Below are 14,520 nucleotides of genomic sequence, written 5' to 3' on the forward strand. Positions count from 1 at the left end.
TTCAGGTCCGCGGGACTGACGGATTCAGTGAATCGTGCTAGATACAGCGGCTCTGTCTAGAAAATAAAAAGCAGCTGTATATAAAAAAAGTAAAATCTATTTTTAATAAAAAAGTGTTTGTAAAGTTGCACCAAACACACTGATACACCTTTTTTTTAAAATTAAAAATAAATAAATAAATTGCCTTTCAAATATGTCCATAGCCTTTAGCATCAGAAACCCTCAACCCACATGTTAATATGTAATTACAGCTGTAGATCTGTTTTGCTTTATTTTTCTTCACTTGGTCAAAGTAATAATTGAATGTACACAAGATGACGGTGGTGGTGGTGGTGATGATGATGATGGGTATTATTATCATCACCATTTCATCCGTTAGTTATTTTCTATTTGGATGTCACTTTTGATATATTCAACTAAAATACCTAAAATATGGCTAAAAACAAAATTTAGAGCATTTGATACTTAATTTTCAAAAATAAGTTAAAAAAGCTAAGCTGAGCTTGAAAATTAGACATAAGCTGTTTATGCCATATTTTTCAGTGACTCTCTAGTAAACTATTTGCAATTTCTGGATATTCATTAAATGGAGAAAAATGGAAAGCAACTTTAGACTTCTCAATGAGATGTTTTTTTAACTGACATCCTGCATACAAATATTTTTAATGCCTAGAAGGATAACGTTTGACCAAAAGACTTTTGGTGATTTGGGTATGCAGTATGTCACAATGAGGACATGAGAAAAGAAAATATTTAAACTTTTACAAAATACCAAGTCTATATTATTCTGCATAGAGGTTCACAGGTTTTAAGATTAGTCATTAATATTACTTTCCTAAGAACTCAAAACGAATAGTTCAAAGAATGAATTTTATTCAAATTTTACAAGCCTTGAAAATAGCTATGTAATGAAACATAAGAATGGTTTGTTAATTTGACCTTTGTCATCCCATTAATCATACTGTTATTGTACAGACCCCTATTCACTCTGGAAAAGGTTAAGGCATTTTTGAGAAGAAAAAAATATGTCTGTTACACAAATTAAATGTCTGTATACTGTAATAGCATTCAGAGATCTTTTGTTTCATTCCAGTAATTGCAAAAGGTTTTCCATAAAAAAACAAGAGTCTGAACTAGTACAGATTACATACTGACAATGAAAAATGTCTGTATGCATCATGGTCATAATATGGATTCTGCTTCTCCCATAAATTCAAAGGTCCAAAATAAATAGCTTACATATTGTCCCAGACAGACACTGGTGTAAATGAATAATAACAAGGAATAAGAAGTCATGAATGTCGCAGAAGAACTAATCCGAATAAAAGCCTTATGAAATTAATTACATAAATGGAATGGCACACTATATAATGTTTGCCTGGGAATAGAAATGATAGATTTGCTGAAGTTGAGTAATTGATATTGGATATTGCTGTAAAGGAAACGGTTAAAATTTCCTGGCTGAAAACACTATGGTCTCATGCACATGAATGTATTTGGGTTCTGTATCACACGGATCCTAAATACAGTGGTAATGCACTTTAATGTATACTGCCGTATAAAAATCTGATCTTATATGGACATTTTTTAATTTGCAGTCCATGTAAACAAATTGCTGCATGCTTCATAGTATTCCATATATTGTAACAAATTCTTTCCCAGAAATACTGTTATCAAACCATCTAGGGGAAAAATTAGTCGGCGTAGCTAGGTTCTCCAGCACCTGGGGCAAAGATTCAGTTTGGTGCCCCCCCCAACCTCTTTCCCGACATTTCCTTCCCCCTCGCCATGTTTGTTTTCTCTACCAATCAATAAGATATAATTCTTTTTCATGTTTTTTGTAACTCAAGCATAAAACCATTTGTACATTTGACAAGCAATATGGTTATATAAGTGAGTTAACATAACAATAAATTAAAAGAAAATAAATAAAGAGGTCAGTGCCGGACTAAAACATATTGTATAACTGAGGCTAATGAGACTATATGGTAACATAATGAACAGCCTCCTCTTGTAGATAGTGCCACACACAGCCACCTATAGATTGTGCCACATACCTCCTCTTGTAGATAATGCCACACACAGTCCCCTGTAAATAGTACCACACCCCTTGTAGTTAGTGCCACATTTCTCCTCTTGTAGATAGTGCCACACAGCCCCCTGTAGATAGTGCCACACAGCCCCCCTGTAGATAGTGCCACACACACACCCTTGTAGATAGTGCCACACCCCCCTTGTAGATAGCGCCACAAACACTCCCCTTGTAGATCGTGCCACACAACCGCCTGTAAATAGTGCCACACATCCCTCATGGGATGACGCTTCATTCCATGTGACAGCCGCTACAGACTGTGTTTGGCTGCAGTGGTCACATGGGATGAAGAGTCATCCCTGGAGGCCACCCTGAAGGAAGAAACACAGACTGCTGGGTAAGTATAAGATTTTTTTTTTTTAGGAGTTGTGTTTTTTTGCGGTGGAATCGGTGCGAAGCAGCCACGCAAAAAAAGGCAACAACTCCAATTTGTTGTGGGTTTTACCTCCCATTAGATTCAATGGGAAAAACCTGCAACAAATATGCAGCGTTCCCGAAAAAGAAATTGACATGCTCCGGAATAAAATTCCGCACCGCATGTCAATTTCTGAGCATTTTTTCCTCTCAGTATTTACACAGCGTGTGGTTGAGATTTGTTCTATCTCATCCACTTTGCTGCTACTGTACTATGCTGCGGATTTTCCGCAACTAATTCCGTTGCGGAAAATCCGCAGTATTTACTTAATGTGTGAACTGACCCTGTCTAATTTTTTTTTTTGTTGCCACAAGATCCCAGTAATGTTTTGCTTTTGTACAAAATGGTCTTGTTATTCTTATCACATAATTTCAGAAAGTGATGTGCGTATGTCGTAGCCACAAAATATATAAACACATTTTATTTCATAGTCCATTGAGCGTGTGTAGAAATTAGTAGTTTATGCCATTTTGGATGAATACTTACTTTTATATTCAAGGTGAAATCCAGCTGCAGATACACTGATATCCGTGTGGAAATGCAGGTACAGCTGATTAGATGTGCTATTCAGCAGCGCTGGCACAGTGGTACCTTAAAGGAGAAAAAAACAGCAACAATTTTTTTTATTTTAATCAAGCAGAGTGAAGTTACTAGGAAGATAAGATTGGAGAGAGGATAAGATAGTTGATTAAGTAGGAAAATCCCTACATTGATCAAACAGAAAATGCAACCTTTGATGTTCAGACCTACATATTGAAGTAGCAGAAAAGTATAGAAGTTCAAAATTTTGAAAACATGAAACGGGTTCTCCAGGACTTTTATATTAATGGCCTATCCTTAGGATAGGTCATCAATATCAGATTGGTGGGGGTCAGACTCCCAGCACCCCCATCGATGAGCTAACTGAAGAGATTCACTGTCTTTTCATAGTTTACCAGGCACAGTGCCTTACACTTCCATGGCGGTTGTGCCTGGGATTGCAGTTGTGGTCCTATTCAACTTGAATGGACCGAGCTATAGAAAACTGTTTTCCCAGGCACAGCTGCTAAGAAAGTGTATGGCACTGTTCCTGCTGGTAAACTATGAAGAGGCTGCGGAATTCGTCATCACGGCCCCTTAAGTCTGCAGATCGGTGGGGGTGTCGGGAATCAGACCCCCATGATAAAATATTGATGAGAACCTCTTTAAATAAAATATTCTGACATCTTTTTATTATTTCTCCTATTTCCCTTGGATGTATTTTCGCTAGTACCTTTGGAAAATGAATTTCAAACAATTTTATAATATACACATTGTGGGTTTTACAAAAAGATAAATAAACCAGGGCAGCTCTCTCAGCATTGTGTAAGCATTTCTGATGGCATTTTGGAATGGAACCAAGGGAAGAGGACAGTTGCGATTTTTCTAATGGGCAAATAAACTGTAATTATTTTATAGAGAAAAACACCTGTGTGCAATCGGATTTCCATGTTGCTATTACCTGGACATGTTGAAAAGAACCAATTGAAACATATGTACACCTTTGAAACAACATTTTTTAAATTTAAAGAACTTAAGCAACTTTGCAAATAGTCTTGACTGTGTCTACGTTTTCTATGCAGATTTATTGGTTTCCATGGTTACAGACTGCAAACAAAGCCTGTGTAGTCTGATTCTGCAATCATTCTTCCTTTTATCTGTCTTCTTGCGAACTTGTCAAATGCAATTTGTCAAGAAGTAGGGAAGAGATGGAAAGGAATATGACTGCAAGATGGCTACACAAAATTTGTTTCCATTTAGCCATGGAGACACATAGGTCTGCAAAAGTCAGATTTTTAATCAAGACTATTTAGAAAATGGCTTAATTTTTTTATTAGAAGCATTAGAACTATTGACTTTTTTGTAAATTAATAATGTAGTATATGCAGGGGCAGACAAGACAACTTTGGGCCCCTTGCACAAAAACAGTGTGTGTGCCCCCTTCTGCAAGCATTTCTGAAACTTACATCTTCTCATACAGTATTTGTTAATGATAACATCCCTGGTGGTCTCTCGCAGTGACAAGGCTAACTTACTGTGAAGGGACCTCTACTGAAGGCAGCAATACTCCTTCCTCTTGCTACTCCTTCAACTTCTCACAGATACTGCACCATCAGCAATCAGCCTATCACAGAGCAGCTCAGACTATCATAGAGTATCTGTGATTGTCTGATTGAGATGATGCAATGTCACTGTATTCTGACCATGAAGAATGTGAGTAGGGGGGAGGGATTGAGCGAAGCCGGATATTTGTTTTACAATTTCCTGCCACCAGAGTGGGCCCCCTCTGTGCTGTTGTGCATCTTAACAGGCTGCACAGGCTATATTCCTGCCCCTGAGTATATGTATTTTAGGTAAGTCATTATAACGCAACCCTCCAATAGTTACAGTAGCTCAAAATGTGATGCTCTACCGTATACATCCCTTTTCAAAGCAGATTCTTAAAACAAACTTTGAATCATTTCATGTCATTACTTTGTAGTAAGAGAGAAAAAAATCTTTGAGGGTTTTTCTTAAAATAGATGTAATCTCAAAAGACCACTGGGGAAATAGAGAGTCTATTACAGTTTTTTTTGCTGTGTTGTATATCCTGCCCACACAGAAATCAATGATATCCATGGCATGAAGGTAACAAGAAAATGTGGAGACTACATTCAACTCAAAGGAAATGTCAAATAGCTCAGACCTCTATTTTCCTTTCCATACATTAAGTAAGCATTACGCAGAAAATAATTTAAAAACGAAGAAGACTGATTTCACCTGAAGAGCATGAAATATTATATTTACATTTAGAATTGGCCATGAGGTAAGGCATTTAATATGAGTGAATCTCACCACATAGATGTTATATAGGTTTATATGGATAATAGTTATAGGTCAACAGTCAGCCCCAAATAACAGCCCCAATGCTTAGCTGCCCATATCCCTTACATTTGTTTCAGAAGAGTCTGATCTTGAGGGAAGGGGTTGGGTTAAGGGTTATGAAGACTAGTTGAAAAAGCTTTCACCCAACAGTTATATTATATGTATGGCCAATTTAAAATGCCAATTTCACCAACTATTTTACATTAGTAGCATCAATCACATTTAATATTGTGCCTGATATAGCTGGGAAAGCATACAAAGGGGCAAAGTCCAGGTACAGTAAGCGATGACAAATATTAAAGTAATTTTGAACTTCATACATCAGAGAATATCATGTAACCATTTTTCAATATTACTGTATTATACAAGTTACAGTAAAATTATAAAACTATCCTTAATAAACTGGATGATAAAAATAAACTGAAAGAAGGTAATAAGCATAGAAGACCACCCTGACATAGAGAAACAATCAAAACAATATAGGTAAAGGGTTTCAAAGAACAAGGGATAAGAAAACATCATGATGGGTTGTTTACTAGTTTAAGAAAATGAATCTACAGCACACATGGCATCTGCAGCTGAGCAGTGAGACACTGGTGGTAAATCTTATTTTACAAGACTATACAGAGCAATATACATTCACGCCTGGGTGCATTCAATAAGCTGAAAACCGGCAGATGTGTGATAATAATTTGATGAGATATCAATCAAACAAGCAAACAAGCAAACAAACAAACAAACAAACAAACAAACAAACAGGTTATTATAAAATAGTTAGTAGTCTTTTCTTTTCAGTATAAATTTAGATATTGTCAAAAGAAAAGATTTAATTAGAAACTAGTGGAATATATACACGTGTGAGAACAAAGAAAATTAATATATTGAAATAATGAAGATGTGATGCAGTGAACCATTTAAATCAATAATAAAATATGGAAACTTCATTTACACAATGTGGCAGAATAAGGATGGTGTTTCATGTCATATAATACAAAACTCTATATGGTATGAACCATACAGTTGCAACTTGACTTTTAACACGTTAAATACAAAGTAGCAAGAAACTTTAACTTGAATTTTTCAATGGCTTTTAATGGCTGAAGTGATAAATTATCACGCTGCAGCAAGTTATCAAAGTCAAGATAAGGATTGCTGCATCTGTAGCATGATAAACAGTGTTTGGAATTGTTATTGACTAATAGATGCCCTTAATGGCATAAACTGGGGCAATGTCCTCAAAATTGAAAGTACACAAAAAAATGGGACATATTGAAAAGCATCTTAACCCTTTAATGACCACCCATTTGCCTTTTCACAGAGGTCATTAAGAGTACTTATGCCACAGCACCGCCTTTTTACGGTGCTGTATCATAAGCTGGAGCCGGTATCAGGCTGTGTAAAGACAGCTGGGATCCTGCGCTAATTGCCGGGTTCAGAGTTACCTCTGAGCTCGTCTGTTTAACCCCTTAGATACTGCGGTTGCTATTGACTACAGCATCTAAGTGGTTTCATAGGGGCTTTCTCTGTCATCCCATCGGCCCCTCCACGACACAATCGAGGGTGTCGATGGTTTCTTTGGCAGCCGGAGACCTAAGAAAGCCTTTCAGGTCTAACATTAGAGCCATAAGAGCCTTATGGAATGCCTGACAAGCAGAAAAAAACTGCAACACAGAAGTACATTTAACATAGTGAGGTCCCATAGTGGGACTAAAAAACAAGAGAGTAAAAAATTGTCTAATAAAGAAATTAAAAATGTAAAGTAAAAAAATAAAAAATAAAGCTTTTTTTGTCCTTACAAAATGCTTTATTATGAAAAAAATAGCAAACATAATTGGTATTTGCACATCCGTAACCACCCAAACCATAAAAATATTATGTTATTTAAATAAAATCGAAAACAATGCCGGAACTGCTGATTTATGCTCATTCTGGCTTCCAAAAAATGCAATAAGTAGCGTATGTAGCCTTAAATGGTATCAATAAAAACTTAAAATTGTCCCGCAAAAAAAAAAAACCGTCATATATCTAAGTTGGCTGAAAAATTAAAAAGTTATTGTTCTTGAAACTTGAATCCGTCAGGTCAGCAGGAACTGACACGTAGGATCCACCTGTTATCGCTCACATCTTTTTTTTATTTTCCCAAGTCTTCTTTCATTTTTAAGACAAATTTCAAATACAAAAAACAACTGTACATATCGCATATACCCTGTATACAACAATAAATATTAGCAACATGATCAGAAAACTAACAACCTACATTCATTGTACTCATTTCTATGCACGATCACATCTAAGTTATTAATGTCGGATTCAGGTTTCAGCAGAAGATGCAGCTACTATGTATCCAGAATACATAGAAGCTGTATCTGAAAAAGTAAAACAATTTTTGAATAAAAACAAAATCCAAAGTTGCACCAAACACTAAAATATACTGTTTTAGTAAAAAAAATTCTTCAAAGGTTTACAAAGCCATTAAGGTTGAACTAATTCCTGTGAAATATGTATACCTTATGGGAATAAACAAGTTAGAAACAGGAGTAAACCAATGTGGTTAAATAAAACTGTAAGGGGCGCAATAAATAATAAAAATTAAGGTTGACAACTAATTACAGTAATTCAGTAGCCGCATCATGACAAGCATACTCGCCAGGCTGATCCCGCAGGTACTGCTACTCTACCGTTGTGAGTGGGGTAACGGTTGTAACAGAGAAACTCATTGTTAAAGAAAGTAAAAATAAACCAAAAATGTTTTTCACCTACATAAATACTAAGAAACGTAAAACTGAAAGTGATGGTCCTCTCAAAAATAATCCGGGTGGAATGTGGTATTAAATGGATTCATCTCTGCTGCATTTACACAGGAAAATCCAATGACAGATGACATAATGAGGGATGGCACACACACCCGGGTTCTACTGGATAATACGGGTAAAAAAAAGTGATCTGAAAAACTATAGACCTGTAAGTTAACCCCCTTTGAGGGTAAAATATTAGGAAAAAATGTAAGAGATGTATCCTGGTGTATCTCAATAAAATAAACATAACACAGCATTAGAATGGGTTTATGAGAGATCGGTCCTGTCATATTAATCCTATGAGGAGGTCACTTTTAAACTGGACCTGGGTTAGGCTGTGAATGTTGTGTATCTAGACTTTTCAAGGCATTTGTTAATGTGCCATATCAAAGCTTGGTGCATAAAATGAGAATGTTAGGACTAGAATAATATGTATGTAATTGGGTTAATAACTTAATGTAACATACTCAGACTGGGTCATAGCTATCAGTGGGGTACCACAAGGGTTAATATATGGCCCTTTTATTTTTAACCACTTAAGGACACAGCCTATTTTGGCCTTATGGACCAGGCCAATTTTTTCAAATCTGACGTGTCAATTTATCTGGTAATAACGTTAAAATGCTTTTATATTTTTCAAGCGATTGTGAGATTGTTTTCTCGTGACACATTGTACTTTATGTTAGTGGTAAATTTGGCCGATACATTCAGTATTTATTTGTGGAAAAACACCAAAATTTAGAGGAAATTTTCAAAAGTTAGAACTTTTCCAAAGCTACATGTATCTTCTTGTAAGACACATAGTAATACCACACAAAATAGTTACTAGTTAACATTTCCCATATAGCTACTTTATGTTGGCATTGTTTTTTGAAAGTCCTGTTATTGTTCTAGAACCTTACAAGGCTTTTAACTTTAGCAGCAATTTCTAAAATTTTCAAGAAAATTTCCAAAACCTATTTTTTTTTGGGAACAGTTCAGTTCTGAATTGACTTTTTGGGGCCTTATATATGAGAACCCCCCATAAATTTCCTTATTTTAAAAACTGAACCCCTCAAAGTATTAAAAACAGCAATAGAAAGTTTCTTAACCTTTAAGGCATTTCACAGGTATTAACGAAAATGTGGAGGTGAAATTTACAAATTTCATTCTTTTTTCCAAAATTTCATATTAATCCAATTTTCTCTGTAACACAGAAGGTTTTACCAAAGAAACGCAACTCAATATTTATTGCCCAGATCCTGTGGTTTTTAGAAATATCCAACATGTGGTCCAAGTGTGCTATTGGACTTAGTGGATTATGGCACCTCCGTTTAATATAATATATTTTAGGCATCATGTCAGGTTTGAAGACGTCTTGTGGTGCCAAAACAGGGGAAACACCCAAAAAGATGCCATTTGGCAAACTAAAGCCCTCAAGGAATTTATCTAAGGGTATAGTTAGCATTTTGACCCCACAGGTTTTTTGCTGAACTTAGTGGAATTAGGCTGTGAAACTGAAAATCTAAATACTTTCCAATAAAACATAGAAATTTTAAGAGCACCCCAACATTTGAAGAGCAATTTCTCTCGATTATGGCAATACACCATATTTGGTCATAAACTGCAGTTTGGACACACGGCAGGGCTAAGAATGGAAGGTGCACCATTTGACTTTTGGAGCTCAAATTTTACTGGAATGGTTTGGGGCGCCATGTCGCATTTGCAAAGCCCCTGAGGGACCAAAACAGCGGAAACCCCACAAAAGTGACTCCATGTGTCAAACTACACCCCTCAAGGAATTTATCGAGGGGTAGAGTGAGCATTTTGACCCCACAAGTTTTTTGCTGAATTTTTTGGAATCAACATTTTTTTCCACTAAAATTTTGATTTTTCTCAATTTCACAAGGAATAAAGGAGAAAAAGCACCCAATACTTATAAAGCAATTTCTCACGAGTATGGCAATACCCTAAATGTGGTCATAAACTGCTGTTCGGACACATGGCAGGGCTCAGAATGGCAGAAGCGCTATTTGGCATGCATATTTTGCTTGATTGGTTTTTGGGAGCCATATCGCATTTGCAGAGTCCCTGAGGTACCAGTACAGCGGAAACCCCTTAAAAGTGAATCCATTTTGGAAAATAGACCTCTCAGGGCATTCATCTAGGGGTGTAGGGGGCATTTTGAAACCACAGGTGTTTCAAATATTTTATTAGAATTAGGCGGTGAAAACAAAAAATGTAATTTTTCCCAAAAATATGTCGTTTTAGCACCAGGTTTTTTATTTTCACAAGTGGTAATAGGAGAAAAAACACGACACAATTTGTTAATCAATTTCTCCCGATTATGGCAATACCCCATATGTGGCCCTAAACTACTTTTTAAACACATGGCAGGGCTCAAATTAGAAGACGCACCATTTGGCCTTCAGAGCGCGGATTATGCTGGACAGGTGTTCGGCCGCATTGTCGCATATGCCGAGCTCCCTTAGGTACCAGAGTACAGTAGAAACCCCTGAGAAGTGACCCCATTTTGAAAACTACACACCTCAAGGCATTTATCATTTTTCTGGACACATAACAGGGCTTAGGAATGAAAGAGCAGCATGCGCATTTGAGGCCTATTTTGCTGATTTTGACACAGCATTGGCCCACAGATGCAGGGCCCTGAGGTCAAATAGTAAAACAAACCCGCAGAAGTGAACCCCATCTTAGAAACTACACCCTTTATGCATTTTAAGAGGTGTAGTGAACATTTTGACCCCACAGTTATTTTTTCATTAGAAATTAATGCACAGTGGATGGTGCAAAGTGAAAATTGCAATTTTTCACTGATGCCATTTTAGTACACAATTTGTTGTGCCCAGTTTTTGCTACTGCAGACAAATACCTCATAAACTATTAAGCAGGTTCTCCCGGGTAAGGGAATGTCATATATGTGGATGTAAACTGCTGTTTGGGCACACTGTACGGCTCAGAAGGGAGGGAGATCCATTTGGCTTTTGGAGCGTGGATTTTGCTTGGTAGTAGTTCTGTTTGGGGTTTTATTTGTATTTAAAATGTGGGGGCATATGTAAGCTGGGTAGAGTACATCAGGACATAATAAGAGGGTATAATAATGCATTAAATAAATAAGGGCATGACCACACGTGGCGGATTTCCTCCGCAACTGTCCGCATCAATGCCGCACAGAATCTGCGTTGCAGATTCTGCTGCGGATCTGCACAAAATGTGCAGTACATTGATGCGGACTATCTGCTGCGGACTGCGGGAAAAGTGCTTCCCTTCTCCCTATCAGTGCAGGATAGAGAGAAGGGACAGCACTTTCCCTAGTGAAAGTAAACGATTTTCATACTTACCGGCCGTTGTCTTGGTGACGCGTCCCTCTTTCGGCATCCAGCCCGACCTCCCTGGATGACGCGCCAGTCCATGTGACCGCTGCAGCCTGTGCTTGGCCTGTGATTGGCTGCAGCCGTCACTTAGACTGAAACGTCATCCTGGGAGGCCGGACTGGAGACAGACGCAGGGAGTTCTCGGTAAGTATGAACTTATATTTTTTTTTACAGATACATGTATATTGAGATCGGTAGTCACTGTCCCGGGTGCAGAAACAGTTACTGCCGATCGCTTAACTCTTTCAGCACCCTGGACAGTGACTATTTACAGACGTCTCCTAGCAACGCTCCCATCATTACGGGAGCCCCATTGACTTCCTCAGTCTGGCTGTAGACCTAGAAATACATAGGTCCAGCCAGAATGAAGAAATGTCATGGTAGTAAAACCAATACGCTCCGCAGCACACATAAGATCTGCGGACTTCATTGCGGAATTTTGACTCTCCATTGAAGTCAATGGAGAAATTCCGCCATGAGTCCGCCACTGCTCCGCAACAGACAGAGCATGCTGCGGACACCAAATTCCGCTCCGCAGCCTATGCTCCGCAGCGGAATTTTACGCCTCGTCTAAACGAACATTGCTAAATTAAAGTGTAAGTCAATGGACAAACGGCTCCGCTGCGGATTAACGCTGTGGAGTGTCCGCAGCGGAATTTAAGTGAAATTCCGCCACGTGTGAACCCAGCCTAATAAACCACAGATATGTGGCCAGTGTCGCAGATAAATGGTGCCTGATCTTATTCCTCTTTTGGAACAAATTCTGCACATTTTGTGTCATCATATTCTGAAAGCCAGAACATTTCTTTTTTTTTTTGCCAATGGAACTGTGTGAAGGCTTACTTTTTACGGCACAATCTGTAGTTTTTATTGATACCATTTTATGGTACATGCAACTTTTTGATCACTTTTTATTCCTTTTTTTGGCAAGCAAGATGACCAAAAACCTGCAATTCTGACATTGGTTTTTATTCTTTTTTTTTCAGTGTTCACCATGGGCTGTAAATTACATTTCTACTTTATTCTGCGGGTCAATACAATTACGGCGATACTATATGTATAGCGGTTTTTATGTTTTGCAGTGTTTGTAAAATAAAATCACGTATTATTTTTTTTTTAAACCATTTATTTTTTGTGTCGCCATATTCTGGGAGCCAAAACGTTTTCATTTTTCCGTCAAAAAAAATACTGTGAGAGGTCTTGTTTTTTCTGAATAGGCTGTAGTTTTTATTGGTACAATTTCAGGGTACATGCAACTTTTTGATCACTTTTGATTCTATGTTGTGGGAGGGGTGGTAACCAAAAAACAGCGATTCTGGAATAGTTTTTTCTTTTCTTTTTTTATGGTGGTCACCGAGCTGGAAAATACTTTTATAGTTTGGGTCGTTATGAACACGGCGATGCCAAATATGTGTACTTTTTCAATGTTTTCCGTCTTTTCCTATAATAAAAGACTTATTAATTTTGTATAACTTTTTTCTTTATTCTAATATACTGCACTACTGACATAGTTCAGTGTATTAGAGCTGTCAGTTATACACTACTAATCCCTGCCTCTGGGCGTGGTTTTATACACTTCCGTACTTGGCAGACCAGGAGGTCATTGTTAGGACTCCGGTTGCCATAGCAACCAGCGGCGCCCCCGCAATCGTGTGGGGTTGCCGATCACTAGTAACCATCTGGATGCAGTGATCGATTTTGATCGCTGCATCTAATTGGTTAATCGGCTGGATCAGAGGCTAGCTCTGGCCCTGGCCGTTACAGCAGGGTGTCAGCTGTAACATACAGCTGAAACCCACAGCTGATGGTGCAGTCTCAGCTTCTGAGCCTGCGCCATATTCTTGCCCCTTTCAGCAAGCCTTTTATACTTTTATACTTCCATACTTGGCAGAACAGAAGGCCATTGTTAGGCCTCTGGTTGCCATAGCAACCATCAGCACAACCATCAAAGGGGTGCCTGATGTTCTTGAAACCACCTAGATGCAGCGATTGCTTTTGATCGCTGCATCTAAGGGGTTAATCAGTAGGATCGAAGGCTAGCCCTGGTCTTACAGCAGGGTGTCAGCTGTAATATACAGCTGACACCCTCTGGTGATGGCACTGGCTCAGCTTCTGAGCCCGCTCCATCACTGTCATGTACAGTTATGTGCTGTGGCCATTAAGTACCTAACTGCAGCGACGCAACTGTACGTGACATGTCATTAAGGGGTTAATATATTTATTAAATACCTTATAGAGGGGTTACAGAGTAAAATTTAAATTTTTCAGATGAAACGAAGCCATATCAAGTAATAAACACAGAAGAGGATAATATAATATTGCAGCAGGATTTGGGGAAGATGGAGGGATGAGCCAAGAATTGGCAAATTAAGTTTAATGTGGATAAATGTAAGGTAATAAGGTTGTGCCGAGAACACATATATTACAATTATGTATTAAACAGTAAAACACTGGTTAAAACTGCTACTGAAAGGGTCTTGGGGACATTGGTGGACAGTAAACTAAACTGCAGCAACCAGTGCAGCTGCGTCTAAGACAAATAAAATCAAAAGGTGCATCAAACAGGCACAGATGCACATGACAAGAACATAGTTTTGTCTCTATAAAAATCACTAGTTAGACCACACTTGGAATAGTATGTACAATTTTGGGCACCTGTGTATAAGAAGGGCATAGCTGAACTGAACGGGATGCAGAGGAGGGCAACCAACCGTAATAGTATGGCATGAAAGGTAGCGCGCTTGCGCACCATGCCATACTATTATGTCATGGCTTTAAACCACCACCACATCAAATGACACAGTGACACAGTAGTGACGGCTACTGTCACCGACAGCAGCACATCACTACTAATGGCTGGGGGACCAAATATGGTGGTCCCCACCCAGCGATCTATGTGATTAGTCAGTCAATGTGACTGTCCAATCATATCATTATGATACGGGGGGCGTTTTTTGTTTATAC

The 14,520-nt window shown here is 38.1% G+C and overlaps 1 protein-coding gene across 1 annotated transcript in view; it reads right to left on the reverse strand.

Moving 5' to 3' along the window:
• CSMD1 (CUB and Sushi multiple domains 1) overlaps positions 1-14,520 on the reverse strand; it is a 1,675,903-nt gene that overhangs the window by 213,652 nt on the left and 1,447,731 nt on the right. Inside the window, exon 37 of the mRNA XM_075861938.1 lies at positions 2,994-3,098. Within this exon, the coding sequence (XP_075718053.1) occupies positions 2,994-3,098 (105 nt within the window). The remainder of the gene's footprint in view (positions 1-2,993; positions 3,099-14,520) is intronic.

The sequence above is a fragment of the Rhinoderma darwinii genome, chromosome 4, assembly GCF_050947455.1.
Source record: "Rhinoderma darwinii isolate aRhiDar2 chromosome 4, aRhiDar2.hap1, whole genome shotgun sequence".
NCBI classification, from domain to species: Eukaryota; Metazoa; Chordata; class Amphibia; order Anura; family Rhinodermatidae; genus Rhinoderma; species Rhinoderma darwinii.